General features: G+C 38.5%; 2 protein-coding genes across 14 annotated transcripts in view; one reads left to right on the forward strand and one right to left on the reverse strand.

Moving 5' to 3' along the window:
- LOC127570384 (antizyme inhibitor 2-like) overlaps nucleotides 1-2,554 on the forward strand; it is a 44,697-nt gene extending 42,143 nt beyond the window's left edge. For all 6 annotated transcript variants that reach the window (XM_052015919.1, XM_052015915.1, XM_052015917.1 and 3 more), the window contains one exon: nucleotides 144-2,554. In XM_052015919.1, the coding sequence (XP_051871879.1) occupies nucleotides 144-174 (31 nt within the window). In that variant the 3' untranslated portion in view covers nucleotides 175-2,554. The remainder of the gene's footprint in view (nucleotides 1-143) is intronic.
- Nucleotides 2,555-2,691: 137 nt separating this feature from the next.
- gsdmeb (gasdermin Eb) overlaps nucleotides 2,692-22,295 on the reverse strand; it is a 30,096-nt gene continuing 10,492 nt past the window's right edge. For all 8 annotated transcript variants that reach the window (XM_052015911.1, XM_052015908.1, XM_052015907.1 and 5 more), the window contains exons 2-10: nucleotides 20,709-20,940; nucleotides 14,618-14,810; nucleotides 14,084-14,255; nucleotides 12,700-12,820; nucleotides 11,304-11,486; nucleotides 7,407-7,534; nucleotides 4,995-5,190; nucleotides 4,221-4,294; nucleotides 2,692-4,092 (exon numbers count right to left, since the gene is read on the reverse strand). In XM_052015911.1, the coding sequence (XP_051871871.1) occupies nucleotides 3,832-4,092; nucleotides 4,221-4,294; nucleotides 4,995-5,190; nucleotides 7,407-7,534; nucleotides 11,304-11,486; nucleotides 12,700-12,820; nucleotides 14,084-14,255; nucleotides 14,618-14,810; nucleotides 20,709-20,919 (1,539 nt within the window). In that variant the 5' untranslated portion in view covers nucleotides 20,920-20,940 and the 3' untranslated portion in view covers nucleotides 2,692-3,831. The remainder of the gene's footprint in view (nucleotides 4,093-4,220; nucleotides 4,295-4,994; nucleotides 5,191-7,406; nucleotides 7,535-11,303; nucleotides 11,487-12,699; nucleotides 12,821-14,083; nucleotides 14,256-14,617; nucleotides 14,811-20,708; nucleotides 20,941-22,295) is intronic.

The raw sequence follows: 22,295 nt of genomic DNA on the forward strand, positions 1-22,295 counted from the left end.
TAGTTTCTTTCCCATAAAATTAGAGACTGTGGCACAGTATTATGCCACATTTTATTGTATATTTATGTTTTACACATCTTCCTCTGCATGGAGCTGTTTAAATGTAGATGAGAATTAATTTGTAACTTTATCCCCCAACAAAGGGAAACTCTTCAGAAGATAAAGAGTAACTGACCTCCAGCAGAAGAACAGATCCAAGCAGTGCAGAGCTTTAATTGCTAAAGACAAGTTGAGTATCAGTTTTTATTAATTGTTGCCAGTATTTACAATGCTAAACTATTCTGAATTCTCCATCTTAACTTTAAACTGCTCTCTGCTGTATTTTTATTATGGTATGGATTACAAGCCATTAATGTTTAGTTCACCAGAACTTGTTCTTGAAATTTCCTTTATAATGACAACATTTCACTTTCGCTGTTGATTTATTGCTTTGGTCAGGGGAAAGATGTGCAATTCTAAAAACATTATTTTGTCACTTGAAGTGGCCATTGTTCAATTTAGTGCATCGTGCAAGTCAAATCAGTGTAATATGTAATCAGTAGTATGTAATCAAAACTAAATGGTGTAAGTACATTCATTAGAAAGGATTTAATCATTATTTACTCTATAACTAAAGCATTGTGGTAATCAATTGTTATTTAAGAGGTGTTTTAGAATTCAAAAACAGGTTAAAATTCTCTAGTCTGACATTTGTGGTCTGATATGTTGTGAATTTGCAGCTCAGATCTACACTAAGATCTATACTAACCTGTAGCTAATTAACCTACCAGTAAAACGGTTGTGATCTCAGCCGACAGTGTTTCCGACTTTGGGAAATGTCAGGTTATGGACAGTTGTTGGGACCCTTACGTGACCCTGGAGTGTTTATGCTTAAAAAAAAAGTTCTCCTGCTCAGAGGAAGATGATCAGGGGGCAACTTCTGTGGTTCAGCACCAATCAGGTCCCAAGGGCAGATTAGAAGTTCAACCTGTATTATCAATGCAAAATAAATATTTGCTTTTGAAATTCGATAGTAATAATGCCACTGACATACATGCTTCAGTTTTGTTGTTCCCTGCTATATGACTGGTTTAAACCAAAATGTAATGCATGGGATCCAGGGAAGCTTGGCTGTGTGGATTCAGAATTGACTTGCCTGTAGAAAGCAGAGGGTTGTGGTGGAGGGAGTGCATTCAGATTGGAGGGCTGTGACTAGTGGTGTCCCACAAGGATCAGTTCTGGGACCTCTACTTTTCGTGATTTTTATTAATGGCTTGGATAAGGGGGTAGAAGGGTGGGTTGGCAAGTTTGCAGATGACATAAAAGTTGGTGGTGTTGTGGATAGTGTGGAGGACTGTCGAAGATTGCAGAGGGACATTCATAGGATGCAGAAATGGGCAGAGAAGTGGCAGATGGAGTTCAATCCAGAGAAGTGTGAGGTGGTACACTTTGGAAGGACACACTCCAAGGTGGAGTACAAAGTTAATGGCAGGATTCTGGGTAGTGTGGGGATCTGGGGGTTCATATCCACAGATCCCTGAAAGTTACCTCACAGCTGGATAGGGTAGTTAAGAAAGCTTATGGGATGTTAGCATTCATAAGTCGTGGGATCGAGTTTAAGAGCCGCAAGGTAATGATGCAGCTCTACAAAACTCTGGTTAGACCACACTTAGAGTACTATGTCCGGTTCTGGTCACCTCATTATAGGAAGGATGTGGAAGCGTTGGAAAGGGTGCAGAGGAGATTTACCAGGATGCTGCCCGGTTTAGAGAGTATGCATTAAGAGGAGAGACTAAGGGAGCTAGGGCTTTACTCTTTGGAGAGAAGGAGGATGAGCGGAGACATGATAGAGGTGTACAAAATATTAAGAGGAATAGAGAGACAGCCAGCGCCTCTTTCCCGGGGCACCCTCTCAATACAAGAGGGCATGGCTTTAAAGTAATTGGTGGGAAGTTCAAGGGAGATATCAGAGGAAGGTTTTTTTACCCAGAGAGTGGTTGGGGCATGGAATGTGCTGCCTGGGGTGGTGGTGGAGGCAGGTACATTGGCCAAATTCAAGAGATTGCTAGATAAGCATATGGAGGAATTTAAAATAGAGGGATATGTGGGAGGAAGAGGTTGGATAGTCTTAGGCGAGGTTTAAAGGTCGGCACAACATTGTGGGCTGAAGGGCCTGTATTGTGCTGTATTGTTCTATGATTCTAAATAAACTGGTTGGCGAAAATAACAACATTTATTATTTCATATATCCAATGCTGAGCATCAGTTTCTTAGGAGCCTGTTCAGATGTAAAATTAAATCCCAACCCAATCACAGTCGATCCAAACATAACCTGAGCCCAAGGTCTGATAATACTTTTGATATCTGACTTGATCCAAATCCAACATATAGTCAGATCCTGTTGGGCTCGCGTAGGATGACCAGGCTTACTGCCTCTTCCTGCCTGAAAATACTGTATTAGCAGGGTTATCTAGAATATAGACTGGACTCCTGATTGGGTGCTAAAGTAGATTCCGCACAGCAAAAACATCCCCTGCAACTTTGTTGAACTGGTCAAGATTGACAAAGGTCCATCACACCTTTCCAAGCTAGTTGGAGGAACCCACCAAGCACTTCTCTGAATACCAGTTTGGAATTTGTCAACCAACACAACACATTCAATTGGTAATTCTGGCAAAATTTGAGAGAGAGTGAGATTTTGTCACAATTGACTCAAGAAGCCAACAAAGGTGTTTATTTAATGGAGAAGTTAAATAACAGATACCTTCAGTGCCAAATCTAATTTAAAAAATTTGCATTTGTCTTTACACATAAATATTACAAATTAGCCTAAGTGTTAGGATGGATTCAAAAGTACTAGCTGGCTTCACAATCTGGATTTCAAGATATTAACTGTTTAAAGATGGTTAGTTTTCAGCCTGTGCTAAAAATTGGGCTTCCACAAACATAAAAAAGAACATCTACTGAAACTATAGCTTTCATTGTCATAGGTACTAATTTAATACTAGAGGTTGAAGACAACACAAAGTACAGCAACTACTGCCCATGTGACATTTCAAAGTTAATAAAATTATTAACTATAACTAATTTGAGGATAAAGCATATTAACAAGCAATATTTATGTTTACAAATGTATTTTTAATTGTAAATTGTACTAAATATTCTATTATTTCCCAAACTATAAAATGCTGAGCTTGTAAGATATTTTAAATAAATTGCTATTCAGTAGAAATCCACTTGTTAGTAGAATCACATGTTATTTAAAAAAAAATTGAAAAATACAATTAAGATCTGTTTTAGATGAATCTGAACATGGAACATTCAGATAATTACACATTAGTATTTTCAACTAAAGATCTTATTGGTCCAAGCTTAGATTTCTTGGAAATCTGTGAGATAGATGCTCCAGATTATTGAACTTGGAGCAAACCACAAATGGAATTTAATACTACACTATTATAAACTCATTTCTTGTCATAATACAGGACAAAAACTATGGCTTTCTATTAAGGATACTTTTTATGATTATGTTACTCCAACGTCTCCTGTACAAAATTAGCAATGACATTGTATTTTGCTAATACAGAAATTTCCAATCACTCCTCGTGGATAGTTCCACAATACTTATCCACAATTCTCAATGGTTTCACTTGAAACACAACATTTCTCTTCCATAATTTCCTGCAGGATGGAAAATATTATGAATAATATATAATGTGCATCTGAATTATAATTCAGGACTACTGTATCTTTTCATCTACCTCATTAATCATAACCCAGTTATCTTTAAAATACCTCAAATATATTGAATGTTCCTGAATTAAGTGTGATGAGGCTCCTTTTAAATGTCTTTCAAGACTGCATATTTGGATTGCTCATATTCCTCTTGATTCCACTTAGGATGGCAAATCCTTGCAGAACTATGCAGAGAAGCACAGGAGCCATACCAGGCTGTATATCAGTTATAACTTTGATGGTTGATTCTCTCACTTCAAGGCAAACATTTGATAATGTAAATAGCCGGTGAGCTATGTAGAAGTTGTCCTCTTCTCTCAAGGGCAGGAGGTTTGGATCATCAACAGGAATCATTCCATCATCAGAGACATTATTAATCTGAAAAGAGGAAATAGTATTTGAAATTGATGTGTTTTATTTCACCCATGCCCTAGCATAGAGCAATATAATGTATCCAAGTAACATACTGACCCTTGCATAATGTCAGGTTGCTTAAAGTAACTTACCAAATAATGCAAAGTTGGAAGAATTTGAGTTTCGCAACAAATACCCAAGACTGCAAGACTTTCTTCAGACATTCCTAAACAAATGAAAAGGTATATTAGCTATAAGCAATCTAAACACTGTTGGAGCTGTAACTTTAAAGTTGCTAGGCAGCTTTGACACAACTAAAGATTACTTTATGAAAATGCTGTACCCATTAAAACAAAACTGTCTAAAATAATTTGGCTACGAGCTAGTCTGATGGGTTTAAACAATGAAAACGATCCCATTAATGATTATCAAGATGAAGTATTTAGCCAAAGACTTGCTGGTTCTGATGGGGCATAAATGGTAAATTGTGACTAAAGTAAAATACCACAGATATTGGAAAACTGAAATTAAACAAAGTGATAAAAATACTCAGAGGGTCAGGTAGCATCTGTGATGAGAGAACCAGGGATAAACTTTCAGATTCTGATGAAAGACCTGTAGCATTAATTCTAGTTTGCTCTGTTTCATGCTGCCTGATATGCTGAGTATTTGCATCGTTTTCTGTTTAAACTGCGATGACTTGATGTGAGTGTTGTTCGCTGCATTAAAACCCTGAATCTGTTCAGAGTTCTCTTGCTGCAACCTAAACAGAAAGAACTGGTGCAAATGGACAGTTTAGTTCCTTCACTGGAGATTCAGCTAATCCTTGCAGAAACTGCAGGACAAAACAATTATTGTGAAAATGATATCATTCACTGATTAATATTTCAAAATCATTCCAGACATGAAACTTTACATCCTCTTACCAGCTAGAGCACTGAAAAGGTAGAACGTAGCTATTAATAGCTCTGGTGTTTTGATAACTTTTGTCGAAGAGCCTTCCTTGTTTGAGCAGCTGTAGCCTAAAATCTGGAGCAGTTCCTTGACCTTCTGTGCTTGTGCTGAATCCAGTTCCTGTAGTCCCAACAGATTTGGTTGTTCTGCTGCAGAAAGCTCATCAAGCTGCAAGATATTGAACAAAAAAAAATTACTTTCCAAGCAAAGTTTTATTGGATGTGCATTTGATTTCCCACTGAAACTGTAGGAAGGGGCCTCCGTCAATATCATTTGGTTCCACGTCAACCAGTACAATCTGTTCCATGGCTAACCTGGCACCCACACCCAGGCTAAATTGTGTGAGGGCAATGTGAACTTCCCGCAGACCAACTGCCGCTCTTTGGGCAGAGCAACTTAACCAATTCTTATCAGGCAGGTGCAGAGCAGAGGAGAGCCTTTGCAGTATCTAACATTGCAGCTTGACTTAAGTTGACCACAAAAGCAACCATGCTCATTGTCTGGAAGTGGTTCAACCTCAAGATCTTTCCACCTGCACCAGGCACGGTAGTGTAGAGGTTAGTGTAACGCTATTACAGCGCCAGCAACCCGGTTCAATTCTTGCCGCTGTCTGTAAGGAGTTTGTATGTTCTCCCCATGTCTGCGTGGATTTCTTCCGGGTGCTCCGGTTTCCTCCCACATTCCAAAGACGTACGGGTTAGGAAGTTGTGGGCATGCTATGTTGACGCCGGAAGCGTGGCGACACTGGTGGGCTGCCCCCAGAACATTCTAAGCAAAAGATGTACTTCACTGTGTGTTTCAATGTACATGTGACTAATAAAGATATCTTATCAACAAGCTGAAGCCCCTGATCAAATGAGCACTCCACAACTCTCCTCATTCATGAGTTGAAGCTTTAGAGGCGAAACATGATAATTAAATTCATTAATACCTCTGGTCTGCCTAACATTCATGCAATTTTCACTGACATACCAGAACAGTACCTACCAATGACAGCCTCTTTCTACCCCTCCTCCAATAAACATGCCAACTGGTAGGGATGCTTTTTGGAACCCACTGCATGCCTGGTTGTACTCCAGGACAGTCCTTTGGCCAACCAAATTGATCCATGGAGTTCACAATGAATGCAGATAGAGCAGCAACGCCTCAGGAGGAACACACGTTATTAACTATGGACCACCTTTTCAAGCACAATTGAAAATCCGTTACTCATTTTGCAGCACCCAAAAAAAAATTGAAACCTCTGAAGATTAACATTCCTTCCTTGTGTAGGGTAATCCAGTTCACTCTCTCTGTTTAATGACCAAATGTGTATCACGTTTCACCAAGACTTTCAAGCACAATGCAGATCTGGACAAATGAATTCAAGCTAATACTTTTAAAAGATGATTAAGTAAAAACGAGACAGGAAGAAAAATAATGGTCGAGGAGGGGGATATACAAAGTTCAGACTTAACACCTTTCAAACATTAGTCAAGATCATTCTCTCAACAAAGCATCTGTGTTTATAACATTAAAATTTTAAAAACTTCAAAGAATACTATGGTGTTACAGAAAATGGTGGACATAGGCTACTTTCAAGCACATCAGTGACATACTTATTGTTGAGGGTGTCCGGCAAATAATAAGCGTCTTAGAACATAATCTTGTCAATTATGTTCTAAGGGAGCCTTCGCAAGCTTGTCCGATATACAGCCACTGTCGAGGAACAGTCAGCTAGAGCTCTCCTTGAGAGCCCAGCATGTTGTTTACCATTCCACTTGCTCAGCTAATTTTGCCTAAAAAATATATTTGATGGAAGTAAACAACTGCCTCTGTTGAAGTCCATTCATACTATCTTTACAAAAATCCAGCATCTTTAGTGACACTTAATGGAAGGAAGATAAGATGTTGAATAATACATTTATTTAGCAACTTTTCTGCAAATTGAAGTTTCTCAATATCTGACCATTCAAATCACCAGGGCGTAATAACTAGGTGGAAGAAAGGTGAAATTCACAGTCTAGATTTATGCTTGCTGCAAGTAACTGAAATATGGGACTTGGATGAGTTTTTCCATTTCCAGACACGATAATAGACAGACATTTCATCCCATTTCACCTCAGGAGTGTGGGCAACTGTGCAGTTCTCAGTTTATCTAGCACAATACAAATATGAGAGAGAGATCATTTAATTTACTGAAACAGTAACAACAGATGGGAATGGGTTGGGGATGCAGTGGGGAAATCGCTTCATTGGTGTCAATGAGAAGGATTTGCCAAATTATTCAATGTTCAGTTGCACATGGTCCAGTTATACAGAAGCACATTCTCCTATACCAAACCTTAACGTTACATGAAATGACAACTTTACACTAAAGAACACATTGAGCAAAATCTACTTACGGCATTTTCAAGAAAAGAAACAGTCTCTTCATGATACAAGAATTCACAGTAAAGTCTGAACAGTTGTTGACAGTTTTCCTCTGAAAGTTCAAGGAATGGCTGGAACTGCTGATTAGCCTCTTCAATTGCTGTAAAGTATTGAAAGATACAAATCGCGATTTTTACTCTGTCATCGTTAACCCAGCTTGCAGTAACAACATGCACTTAATTCACAAATGCTTTTGAATACAATGCACATAAAAATTCTTTAGCAAGCTCATTGCAAATCAGACAGAAGTGTTATACTTGGACTCATGTATTCCTGACTGTGGAGTTAACTTACAGACTACAATTTAAGAGGCCAGCAGTTCTTTGAAGAACTATAATGTTATCATCTGCACGTCTCTGACCGCTGTGCCAGCACATTGAAATGTGGAGGTCAGAGATGAGCTACAGACCAGCTGGTGGCATGTCTGGCTTCCCACTCTGCTACTGGACTCTGCCCTGAGTGCAATGGCAGAGCACTGATGTAACTGAAGAGATGGGTACAGTTGTCGAAGGATCACTGGGCATTCCAGGTACAGGGCTTCAAGATACATTGCCTAAAGTCTGGATGCCTATTCTGCTTGGAGATGGAGGGTCACATCACTAGCTCTTCCTCATCAGGATCAGGCGAGTGCAGGCGGCAGAAACTGTGGACAGCTGCAGGCCGAGAGTGGTGTGATCCCATCCATGTATTAAAAGATCTTTAAAGAGCAGAGAGTAGCTTCTGATTGCTCATTTTCAATCTGCTGAAAACTTCACACAAAGAAACAAGTAGTTTGAAAATAGTAGAAAATGCAATGCAGGATAAACCCATTTTCAGTAAAAAAAAAGCACACGATCTATAGTAATTGGAGACAATAGATCACACAATACTTGGCATCAATTGACAAAAGAATACAATACACAGCTTCTTTAGAATGATTAATGCTTGATACTAATCTAGGGACTGATAAATCCCAGTTTAAGAATATAACACTGCTACACTCCTTCCAAGATCTCAATATGTTATATTGTTAACAGATAAAGCAACTATTAAACCAGAAAATAAATGCGCAAACCCATGCAGCTTTTCCTCAACTAACCCTGCAGGAAGCAATACTTGATTCAGGATTTATATTACCTGACTTAAAAAACTAATTTAAAACTACTTCACAGCCCATCAATTGAGAGTAGTTTACTGACTGAATTAAAAGAGCACCAAGTACATTTTCGTTGTTGATTCTCACTTTGACAGCAGGCTTAGTGACCTCTTTTTGAGATAATTGGGTCAACCCAACAGGTAGATTAATTTGAACAAGCACTTTGCATCAGTCTTCATGGTGGAGGACACTGCAAAGATGAGTTGGTTTCAAATAGGAGAGTAAAACTTGTAAACATCCCTTTTATGATGGACATAGCATTATAAAAACTCAAGTCAGACAGTCACCAGGACACAGTGGCTTGCATCCAAGGGTTTTAAAGGAAAGTTGCAGAGACAGTAGAACCACTGGTTAAAGTTTTTCAAAACTCACTGAGTTCCAGGAGAGTACCACTCTTCCTTCCCAAGTTGATAAGCTCACATTTTTTTTGCATTATACTCCATTTGCCAAGTTCTTTCCCATTAACTGAACCTATTCAATGCCCATTTCCAGGTTATTTGTATTTCCTTGCATCTTTTTAATCCATCTTTGTATCATTAATGAATTTGGCTACAGTACACTCACCTCTATATCCAAGTCATTGATACAGATTATAAATAGTTGAAGCTCCATTATAGATCATTGCAGCACCCCACTAGACACACACTGCCAATCTGAATATGACCTATTTATCCTGACTCTCACAGGTATTGGCCTCATTTCAAAACCATGTCAGTAACTTTGATTTCTTTTAAACACACAACTTATGGCAGAACTAAGGCAGAGCTTTTAATTGCATTTACAAAAAAAAAATCTACAAATATTTTATCATTTAGATAATTCTGTGAGTGTGTGATCTATTAGGGCACAACTCCTCTGAAAAAAAATCAGCTGATAATTTGCATCTATAATCATTTTCAGTATGGTCAATTTAAATGAAGTATGAAAGGCTAGTTCTGGGTAGGTTATAAACAGTTATCAGCACCCCAGAAAAAGAAAATCCTGGATCAAGTTGTTATTGTTTCAGACTGGATTTCAGTTTTATTTTGCGTGCTAAACTGAAACAATATGATTAAACTGGAAATACTGCTACAATGAGAATGCCTGGAAAGTTTTTATTACAATGTGACTTGTTGAAATAATGCTACATGTCATCATGACTACTGGGGCAGAGAGAGCACAACTTTAATAAGTATAACCGTTGCATAACCTGCAATAATGGATATCAAAATTAGAAAAGGGAGATGGAAAAAGGGGTATAGATTTTATCTAGATGATAGAGGCTTATATACGTAAGTCAACTGACAGCAAAGACCATAAAGCTTGATTTTATTTATATTTAATGAAAAGTTGGTTCCATACCCAGATTCACATTTTTAATAATATTTATTGCTTACTTTATTTCTTAAAATGCTAATTTTTGTCACAAGACTTACGTATGGACTTCACCTTTTGTGTCCCTGCTACTGGCAATATGTCTCCAAATTTTTTGGTTTAAAATTATATGCTGTCATTCTTAGACTTCAAATTAAACCACTGTTTGTACAAATAGCAAAGATAAAATGTCTAAATGAAATGCAGATTGGCAAATAGGTCAAAGGCCTGTCCAAACACAGGCTTAACATAGCTTTATTAGTCACATGTGAAATGCATCTTTTGTGTAGAGTGTTCTGGGGACAGTCCACTGGGGACAGTCCACAAGTGTCACCACGCTTCCGGCGCCAACATAGCATGCCCACAACTTCCTAACCTACATATCTTTGGAATGTGGGAGGAATCCAGAGCACCTGGAGGAAGCCCACGCAGACACTGGGAGAACATACAAACTCCTTACAGACAGTGACCAGAATTGAACCTGGGTCGCTGGCACTGTAATAGCGTTACGCTAACAGCTACACTACCGTGCCTGCCCATAGCTGATCAAGAGCAAATATCAGCCACAATATAAAACAGGAGTCACTTTCCTTTTGCATGTTTACTGGCACAAAAAGAATGACCAGACAAAAAGCTGTGGGGAAAACGAGTAATTGGTAAGGCCAAGTATTGAGAATGACAATGTGCAGACTGACAAAGAGGGAGAGTGAATTGGACACTAGCAATGCAATACTGCAGATAGGAAGGAATGAAGAAATTAACTTGGGGCACACAAGATTAAAAAGAGTGATGTGGCACAAAGGGACATAAAGAACTGGTGAAGCTGAAACACAGGATAAGAAAAATACATAAAAATAGTAAAAATCAGAAAGAAGTGCTAAAAAACAGGAAGCAACAGAAGACAGGCCCAATGAGAAAGAATGCAGTATATGATTCACAGCCAACTGCAAGACAAGACAAAACAAGACAAGATTTCTTTATTAGTCACATGTACATCGAAACACAGTGAAATGCATCTTTTGCGTAGCATGTTCGGGGGGCAGATATTCAGCTAAAACACAAGAAAACTGAAAAAGGACATGATGTGACAGTCAGACAATGAGAGCACAGATACAGACAAAGAGTACAATGGACAAACAGAACAAAAGTAAAGTTTGTCCAGAAATTACAAAACATAAAAAGGGAACAAAAGAAAACACCAGTACCATATGGACAATGCAGAGAGGTAAGGCACCGATGTAGCCATACTTATCATGACTTCTGCCATAGAAGATTTATCAATATCTTAAGGGCAAGAAGAATTTGCCAAATGTTGCCATTGACAGAAAGATGTGGTACAATACCTGGTCTTAATTCACATGCTATAGAGATGCTCAATTACCTGGTTTTAAAACGATTAGTGAAGCTTCACTTGGGATATCCATCTTAAGTGCAGACTGCTGGCTTTTATGGGCTCCATCAACGCAGCTTAAAGGGGCACACACTGTGCTCGCACAAGCTCTTTTATTTCTGTCTAGCAGGACCTTATCAAATCCTCCACATTTATCTGAAAGCAGGCATAGCTCTGGCATGAAAACAGAATTGAAAAAATGATAACAGTTAAATCAGCAGCACACTACAATATGAAATTTTCAACTACCAACTTTAAATAATAGCATGACAATTTATGAAATGTACAATACATTAACAATATAACCTGAATGTAAACAGCTAAGATATTGTGTTTTTTATGAATAGCCCTCCGATTCCTGTGTTTAGCTCTACACTCAAATTCAGTCAAAGATACAATAGCAATGGGGTGTCATCTCATCCTCAGTGTTGTTATACAAGAGGACCGACTGAGCAGTCGAGCCTGTTAACCTGCTGATTTAGGGGGAATAAATTGTGATTACAGCATCAGTCTTGTCTTTATAAACTTTATCTATAATTTTAGAATTCTGCATCACGTAAGAAAATAGCTAAAGGCTATTTTTATCTCCTTGAGCCTGCTCAGCCATTCACAGATCCCAATGTTGCTCTGTGTTCAGTATTTATCCACCTTGGTCTTAAGTTTTCTCCAGCATTCACAGGCCTCTGAGGCAGAGAATTCCAAAAGATTCACTGCCCCCAAGTAGTCATCACTTTAAAAGAATTTCAATAGCTTCGCCAACAGCTTACGAATGAGAATACTCTAACCACCCTTTGTTTAATTCCATCCTTGATTTCTGTTCCCTCATTATTATTTCTGTTGAACAATGCTAACACCATACTTATTTTTTAGTATCAAAAATCAGAAGCACAATCAACTGTTTGCAAACTAAGGCATCGGCTTAAACCTTGGTCTAAAAGCAAAAAAAACCTGCAGATGTTGGAAATCTGAAACAAAAATGGAAAACGTTGGTGATACTCAGCAGGTTAGGCAGCATCTGTAGAGTGAGAAATAGAATTAACATTTCTGGCCGATGACAATTTATCAGAAGAACAAAGGTGAAAAAAATGAGTGTGTTAAGTTGCAGAGAAATGGGAGGAGAGGAGAGAACAAGGGTAACGTCCATAATAGTTAGATCAGCCACGATTAACAAGCCTTCATCACCTGCTTGCAGATGGCACTAACTGCATTTGTGTCACTTGGATTCTCCAGTCTCCACTCTTTCACAGACACTCACATTCACACCCCTCCCCCTTCCCTTCTCGACATGAAAAGTTACTTCTCTCCATAACCTGACCTGCTGAATATTTCTGGCATTTTCTGCCCTTTATTATATTATTTGGTTAAAATCTTAAAGGCTACTGCATACCAAAGTGCCCGTTCTGGTTTATTAAAAGCTCTGTAACGCTGTACGCAATAACTGTGCGAGGCGGGATCTCCAACACAACATCAGCGTCCTTGGTTACAGAACCATCATCATCTACTGAAACCTACAAAACAAAACAAGGATAAAAAGTGTTTTAAGATCAGAATCTGAGACAATGAAAAGCACTGGAAGTGAAGCACTCCCAATAGCTATGCAGATATATACAAACATTTCCCTCCCAGCTGTTCTGTGGTTTTACTGGTCGTCCTCTAAGGGAACATGGGATCAGTTTATGGCAACACTATCCATAACATTATTGAGAGGTTTATTCTTATATCAAGGGATAGTGTTTTTCAATCGTTCCTTTTGTATTTGTTCACTTAATAAGAAAATGGGAGGTCTAGATTACTTTTTTTTTACTCCTTGTGATTATATATATTAACTGTTATGATTGCTATCCTGATCTCTTTGCACCATATATATATAATTACTAATGTTATATAAATTATTTTGTACTAATTTGAAAATTAATAAAAAGATTGAAAAAGAAAGAAAGAAGGGGCAATGTTAGCAGTCTTTCCTAATACAGATGGAGTTTGGTAGATTTACCATTTTTTCTTTTTAAAATTACGAAACAACATTGCTACCTGTCATTCCTTTTATTTAAAAGAAAAGATTGCTCCTCACTCAGGAAATGACTTTTTGAGGCAATTTCCTTCCTGGAGACCAGATTTAACTTTTGTACTCCATTACAAACAAGCAAGCAAAGGTGTCAGCTCAACATATCCACAGTTCACTTTGCAAAATGGCTGCTTGTGAGCCAGTGAAAACATTAGGTGAGTTCCCCAGGCTCCATACCAATGGGTTGGAGCGAGGTGGATCTGGCTTGATCCTTGCGCTCGCTTCCTGCGTCCACAATTACTTTTGGCAGCCTCTCAGGCACAATATCCCCGAGCCCCACTGTTGCTGCTCTCAAGGCCTTTTAACTACGTTTCAATGGCCTCTAACTGGAGACATTTTAAAATAGCTGAAGTGGACTTAAATAGAAGAATTAAATTGCAAAATATTTTAAATCGATAAATTTACTTAAAACAAATTCATGTGATAGAAATTAATTACAATGTATGAAAACAAAGGGAGAGATAAAGCACCATTTCAATCCAGATCGGTGACCCGACTCAGATGAGAAGAGTTCTAAGCATCACAATCAGAGTCTGTTTGAGAGAATGTCACCCGTGGATGGCATGAAGCCAAGAAGCCCGATGCAAAGTGCCCCTCGGCTCAGCATGACTGAACTCTAACACTGGATTCATGGAAGTACAGTCCAGCCGAACATATCTAAAATGATTAGGCAATAACAAAGGAAAGTAAGCACACTTCAACTTGCCTTTAATATTTTTGTTTTGAGTCCCATTGTGCCACCACACTTTTCTTCAATCTGAGTGTGTTCGGAAATAGAGCACTTTTGGGATGTGATAACCTTTTCATTTACTATGCACAAAATTTCATTCCTTTTCTCACAAGCTTGTTGGACAAAGGGGTGATTCAAATTTATAGTGCTGGAAAAAGAAACAAGAAAGAATAAATGTTTCAATGCCACATATCTTCATAGAGTGGTTTGACAAAACAGCATCAGGATGCCTTTGATGAAGACTGTATTCTGGAAAGTGGTTTCTTATTGCTTTGGCAGATTATGATGCTACCCAGGTCAGCGGTGACCTGTGGATATCACTCCTGTCCAGGTCAGAAGTTATAGGTTGAAGGCTTGTTCCAGAGTCTGACACTGCAGTGCAGTACTAATGGAGTGCTGCACTGCCAGAGGTGCTGATTTCAGGTGAAATGTTAAGCCAAGATTCTGACTCTCCTCTCTGTTTCCCACATAAACACAAAGGTTTAAAAAAAAGCCCCTAGCCTTGTTCACCTTTTCTCAACTATTTTCAAAAGCTGCTGCAAATCCAATTCTTGCTTCTTCAGGTTCCCAAATGAAGATTCTAGTTCCACCGCATCCTGACCTTCCAGGCTGAAGCTTAAATGGGCAAATTGTGTTTCTGCACTCGCCTCCATCTTGTCTCCAAATTTTCCTTCATACTTGAGAAAGGCGGATTCAGTGACAGCTGCAAGACAAAAACCTTTTCAATTCGATGACTGAAAGCACAATGTGGGCATTTAACAATTCCAAACATGTGCTTGGTTCCCAGCATGCTTTAAGTCAACAGTACTTAAGGCAATTGTTCTACTGAGGTCTGATAAATATTAGGAAGATTCATGTTTGTGATAATTTAGGTTTATAAAATATGATCAGAAGTTGCATAAAATTCTGAATGCAGTAAATTGGTAAACTATTGTCACATGTACCGAGGTACAGTGAAAAATTCAATTTCATTTATAATACAGGACATGATGAGAGGACTGGTCAACAGGACTGAGATAACAAATTTTTAGGCTGGCTATCCTGACACTGTATAAAACATTGGTGAGCCTACAACTGCAATGCTGCATCCAATTCTGCACATTTACTTTTAGGAAGAATGTGGAGGTCCCAGAGAAGGTGAAGAGGTGAAGAAAAGTTTGTCTGGAATAATTCCAGGGATAAGCAATTTCAGCGACAAGATTAGATTGGAGAAGATGTGATTGTTCTCCTTTGAAGAAAGGAGGGAGAGAAGAGATTTAATGGAGATGTACAATATCACGGACTGGTTTATATAGAACTGATAGAGGGAAGCTGTTCCCAATAGCTGATGGCTCAAGGACTTGAGAACATGGATTTAAAATTTGGGGCAAAAGAAGCAAGGGGGCTGTGAGGATTTTCACATTTATTTATATAAAGAGAACAATTATTCTATGAAATTCAGCTGCCTATAGGGGTGGTAGAAACACAATCAAATAAGGCTTTCAAAGACCTGACAATTATATAATCCAAATGCCACTTACTGGTCACTAGATGGAAAGCAAGAGCTGTTCATAACAACAGAGATTCCTCACATTTTCAGATACATAACAGGAACCATTCAAAGTTTCAATGAACTTCATTTTTCTTAATAATCTGTTCTATTAGGGTAAAATGGAGCTCAGATTCACAGTATTATTTCCTGAGTAAAGAGCTCAACAAAATATCTTCAATTGTAAAACATGAGGTTGGCTTTACAATAAACCCTTAGATCTTATCAGGATACTAAAAATATAATTTTATTATAAAATAGTACAATGAATTCCCTACATTTATTTTTGTAAAGGCAAGTTACAGTTAGCTAAGTTCAGTTAGCAAAAATTCCACACTGTTTCACATGAGATGCAGAGAGCATAAACGATTTTTTCTTGCTCAGTCTTAAAATCTGCAACAAATCTCTCAGCAGTGAGATATATATTGACATGTGTCCATCAAGCTACAGCTTTAAACAGTAATGTCTCTGTGCAGCATACTGAAATGGACCTTTGTTCTCTTTATCAGTCTCCTGTTTGATGACTTGACTGACAACTCAGTCAAGGTGAATACATAGGGAGCTATTCTTGTCAAACCAAAATTTGTTAAGGTGACGAACTTGTCTGATAACATTTGAATGTGGACCAAAGTGGAATAAAGGCATTAAAAAGTGTTAGAATAAAAGCTGCAGAATTTGACAAGTGCTAGCCCGCTAATCATGCTGAGTTTGAAACCTGTAAGCTTGTGAATTCCTCGGTATCTGGTACTAAAGTATCTCATGTATGTATGTGTGAACTACTAGTAATGCTTTAATGTGTGTGTGTCATTATTGGCAATATTTATCATTGCAAGCAGATTAAAGTACCCCTCTGGAGATGAGTAGAAAAATTTAGATCAGTTCGCCTGTGTGGTACTGAGGGAGCAAAAGCTAACTTTAGATTTGCTGGCTTTTGGACAAGATGCTAATTTAGGTCACAGATTCATACAGTATGGAAACAGGCCATTCAGGCCAACTCGTCCATGCTAACCAGTGGGCACCCTGCTGTTATTTATCCCATAGCCCTCCATGCCCAAGCAATTCAAGTGCTCATCTTGACACTTCTTAAGTGCTTTTGGTGACCCAGCTTCAACCATTTTCAGGCAGTACATTCCATACAACTCTCTGCATGCAGGCAGCCCCCCCCTCAAACCCTCCCTAAATTTCTTACCCCTCACCTTAAATCTATATCCTCTAGTTTATTTACTCTGAAAATGGGAATAGTTTGCTGCAGTCTATTCTATCTATACAACCCATAATTTTACATAGCTCAATCACGTCTTCTCTTAACCTCCTCTGCTCCAGGGAAAACAGACCCAGCTTCTCCAGTCTCTCCACGTAACTGAAACGTTCCATCTCAGGCAACATCCTTGTAAATCTTCTCTGTACCCTCTCCGCTTTCCCATGTCTTTCCTACAGTATGGTGACCAAAACTGCACACAGTACTCCAGTCTGACCAAAGTTTCCTAAAGTTGGAGCATTACCTCCTTGTTCTTATTTCAATGCCCCGACTAATGAAACTTCCCATATGCCTTCTTAACCACATTATCTATCTGCGTTATCACCTTCAAGGATCCTTGGACTCGTACACCAAAGTCCTTCTGTTTCTCAGTACTCCCCAGGACCTTACCATTAACCTAGCCTAGCATATAACCTAGCCTCACTGGTACTCCCAAAATGCATCACCTCACATTTATCTGGATTAAACTTCATCTGCCATTTCTCAGTCCATTTTACCAACACATCGACATCATCCTTAGCCCAAGACTATTCTCCACACTATCAAGAACTCCACTAATCTTCGTGTCATTTAGAACAGATGGTGGACACAGGAGATACACAGCACCATTGGTGGCACTGTCAGTGGGTGATTATCCCAAGTGTCATGGCTAATAATAAAAATCCATCAGCTATCATCACCAGCAAAGTTTCTGATCATTATCAGAATGCTATTTGTGGAAGTTTTTCATGCACAATTTGTTACATTGCAAAAGGAGTGCACTTCAAAAGACAACAGGTACATTCTGAAATTGTTCATTTAATGCAAGGCTTTCTCAGTGTTTAATCATTGGTAATAATTGTTATTTCTGCACAGTTACTTCCTATGAAAATCTTCAATGTCTCTGAAACCTATTATCTTGTGGCATAAACTAAGTACACAAGAACAAAAAACAAAATGGAATTAGTGTAAATGGGCGCTTGACGATCAACACGGACTCGGTCTGAAGGACCCGTTTCCATACTATACCACTCCATGACTTTATAACATAAATTCCCCAACAGTACTTAACAGCTTCTTAGATCTTGGTCTCACCCACCCTTTGTATCAACCCATTCTAATCATTGAATCACCATTTCTGTAAAGAAATATTTTTTGAATTTAGTCCTGAAACATCCTCTAAGTAAATTTGATCTCACCTCCACTTGGCCTGCCATCCAGAGATATCTTAAAAGTGCCGCAAAGTGTTTACTCTCCCCATTTTGATAATAATCCATTATAACCAAACTCATTTCACCTTACTCCAATTCATTTTTGTGAAGGTAGATCAAATTATTTTTAATAACTCATCCCAGTAACGTGAAGAACATATGAAAGAGTAAGAGTTGGCTATTGATCAAGATCATGGCTGATCTTCCACCTTATTGCCATGTTCCAGCCCTATCCCCAGATGACTTGATTCCCTTAATGCCCACAAGATCTATTGATCTTTGTTTTGAATGAACATAATGATTGCGTTTTGACCACTGTCCATTGTACAGAATTCGAAAGGGAGCCAATAAGGACAGGGAATTCCAAAGTATTCAAAGAGGAATCAGTGTGTTATCTTTTATGGCTTTGGGGTTTGGAATCATTGGCTAGAGCTGGAAGCAAGAATCCCATTATTACTCTTTTAAAACTTGTTACTGATTCCTACATGTCAGTCTTCAAGATCAAAATTGAACATTTCCCGACATCACCATTTCCCAATCTATCAAACAGCCCACAATCTCTCTTCTCTCAGCAGAATTGTATCTAAATATCTGAAATTGTTGATTTGATATTGAATTAAGAAGCTCAAAAGACACCAACCAAAAGATGCAATGATTTTCCTCGAGTACCCTTGGAATAGTTTTAGTGGCCAAGGACAGAAAGGTTGAGTTAAAATGAAGCAGAGAGTTACATCATCAGGTGATGAGAAGCTTGGGGTCCTGCTTACCAACTGTATTTAGTACCAAGATCTCATCATGTGCATCATATCAAGTGTACCAAACTAAAAGCACATCAAATTGTTCTAACTCCTCAAAAAAGTTTTTTTTTGTGGCAATGGACAATGGTATGGAAGGAGATAATAAGGAGATAACGTAGGCCATAATGCTACATCATGTACCAGCATAGGATGCTGGTAAGGGAAGGAGCAGTGCAAAAAATCATGGCACATGGGGTTACTGAAGAAACTATCTCATCAAGACGCTGAAGGCAGAGGGATGAAAATGATGTGTTCAGTGGTGGCATAATACTGGAGGGGTAGGAGATGACAGAGAAAGATCTATTGAACATGGAGGTTGGTGGAAGTCAAAGGAAACCCTGTTGTAGTGCTGGGAGGGCATCAATTCATCAATCATCCCCAGGTTCCTACATCTGAGGCTCCATATCAACTTCATCCTAATTCCTTCACCAGGATGTTGCCTGGATTGGAGAGCATGTCTAGTGAGGATAGGTTGAGCGAGCAAGGGCTTTTCTCTTTGGAGAGGAGGAGAATGAGCTGTGACTTGATAGAGATGTACAAGATGATAAGAGGCATAGATTGAGTAGACAGTCAGAGACTTTTTCCCAGTGCGAAAATGGCTAACACAAGGGGACATAATTTTAAGGTGATTGGAGGAAGGTATAAGGGGGATAACAGGGGTAAGTTTTATCACGCACACAGTGGTGGGTGCGTGGAATGCACTGCCTGCAGAGGTTGTGGGAGCAGATACATTAGGGACGTTTAAGAGACTCTTAGATAGACACATGAAAGATAGAAAAATAGGGGGCTATGTGGGAGGGGAGGGTTAGCTAGATCTTAGAGCAGGATAAAATGTCGGCACAACATTGTGGGCCGAAGGCCCTGTACTGTAGTGTTCTATGTTCCTGCTGCTAATTCATTTTTAATTGGAACTGTCTTCCATTATCTTTCCTGATATTAGCATTTCACATTAGGCCAAGGTGGTCACCCTCCCTCAATCTCAGATAACTCTAATAGTTCCAGTCAGTATGCTTTTCACCCACTATCTCTTTATTTACAGTTTTGACAATCATGTGGCTTAATCTAAACTAGATAAATAGACTGAAAGATGTCAAAAACAGGACAAATTAAGAGGCAAGTGACACTGATCTCTATTCAATATCTTTTATGAGCATCTTAATTTACAAGCTCACCATCTTTATTATCAACTTTAACATCTTTTATGGTTGATGATTTTGTAAAGGAGCAAAAATTGCATTTGGTGGGTGAAAGGCAATGACTGAAAAAATAGCTTGGTCAGCAATCTATCGGGTGATACTGAAAAAGAAAACTAAGTGAATCAGCACCCACCAAGTGATTAGACTAGGGTAGGTCATGATTCCCAACAAGGTAGGCTGCAAACTCTGACATTTCTATTTATTTTTCCATTATCACAATCCAAAGGGAGAGAAATCAGTTACTTGCTGATACAAATGACAATCACATTTCTTGTCAAATATCAATCACTTGCTGAATTCTTTTGAACTGCTTCAAATACTTATGTCAAACCACGGCCATTAGTCAGGTTTCTGCCTCCATCTCATTAAGAGTGCTTGAGTAGCAGGAGAAGATCAAATCAGCATTTTATTGCAGCTCCAACCAGGAGTCCTTCCACTTCAGAACAATATTCAAAAGACTAAGTTCTTTAGAACAATCATTCTAATTTTAGCGGAAAATGAAGAGAGCTCATTTTACAACTCTTTTGCTCATATCATAAAGTCCACAATTGTGGAAATATCACATTGTACCAATGCTGTACACTTCACAAAGTTCCTGTAATCAGTACTTGTACGTAAGTCAAACTCCATACCAGGTTTGATGAGTGCATCACTAGTCAATATTTCTTGGAGGGTAAATGAAGAGGGGCAATATTTCGGCTTCTGCCAGAACCATCCCTTCTTCTTCTTGGTTACCAAGCTCAAAAGCTGCAGCTTATCAGAATCATTCAGGCTGCTGACAGGAATCAAGTCGCCGCTGCTTTCAATCTGCTTTACGAAGCTGCTGGTTGCCTTTGCAAACATTTTGAAGTATTAATCGTAAACCTATGAGATAAATACAATTTAATCTACAGTGACAACATTGACTTTTTTTTAAAAAAACACTTCTCTTTGTATTACATGTACAATCATCGATGTTATATATTTATCTGTATTAATTTGGAAACTAATAAAAAGATTTAAAAAGAAAGAAAAAAGAAAACACATCAATACAGATGGAGTGATATACAGAAAAGATTTAATTGACCTGTTGTCTCCAGATATGCAGACTTCGCAACATTTATAGGTGGAAAAATAAATGAGCTACAAATTTGGTCTCAAACATTTAACATCACCAGAGGAAATTTGGCAACTAATAACAGGCCTTTGTAATGGATGTGATTTATAATCAAGTATTGTTTGATTGAACTAAAGGAATGCTTTGTTAAGATCAGATACTGACCAGAGTTCAGGGCTCTTCAAGATAAATGAGGGTCAGAGGTGGCTGATCATGCACCTTCTTGCTTTGAATTGGTGAAGAGATGAGACTGAATTTGTGTATATTGCTGCAGTTGTTGTACGTCATCTCAAAAATGTGTACAAAAATGCTATGCCTTGTAAAATAAGGAGTGTGTGGGCAGCACTGATATGATGATCAGACCCATCCCCCTCTTGCAGAAGAGATTGATTGAAAGAGATCTGTTTGAAACTAGAAAGGATCTTTGAAAGTGACTTTTTCTCTAAAATGGAGAGGATCAGGGCTTTTAGGCTAATTTTTGTTACAAGGTAGAAGTGCATCTGTGAGTGATAATAAAACACACATCAATATATAGATATTTTACAAGACCTTTTCAATAGTATTTTCAGAAACTATGAAAAGTGTTGTTTTGAAAAATCTACAGCTTTACAATGTTTAGAAGTACTACATTATTATAATTCAATTGCTGGAAATGTTCAGCTGGTCAGGCAGCATCTGTGGAGACAGAACCAGAATTAACGTTCCCAATCAATCGCATTTTCTTAACTAGTAAAAGTTAGAGACAAAACTAGTTTTAAGGTGCAGAGGAAGGGGGTGCAGGTGAAGGAAGGAGACACAAATAGGAGATCTGTGATAGGTTAGATGACAGGAATGATGAAGTGACAGTGTAAGAGCAAGCTAGCTGTTCTCAGTCCCCCATCTTCTCCCTGTATTTCTTACTGTATACTTACCCATCTTGCTCTTGAACACTCTAATTGAATTTGCCTTCACTATTACACCTTGCAGTACATTCCAAACCCTAGCCCATCACAGTTTTAGAAAGTTTCTTTTTATGTCATTTTTGGTTCTTTTGCCAACCATTTTCTTTCTGAATCTCCTGGTTCTTGATCCAAAGAGAAGCATTTCATTCCACCCTATCAGATCTCCTTGCAACCTCCTCTGC

Source organism: Pristis pectinata, chromosome 5, assembly GCF_009764475.1.
Source record: "Pristis pectinata isolate sPriPec2 chromosome 5, sPriPec2.1.pri, whole genome shotgun sequence".
In the NCBI taxonomy this organism is placed as follows: domain Eukaryota; kingdom Metazoa; phylum Chordata; class Chondrichthyes; order Rhinopristiformes; family Pristidae; genus Pristis; species Pristis pectinata.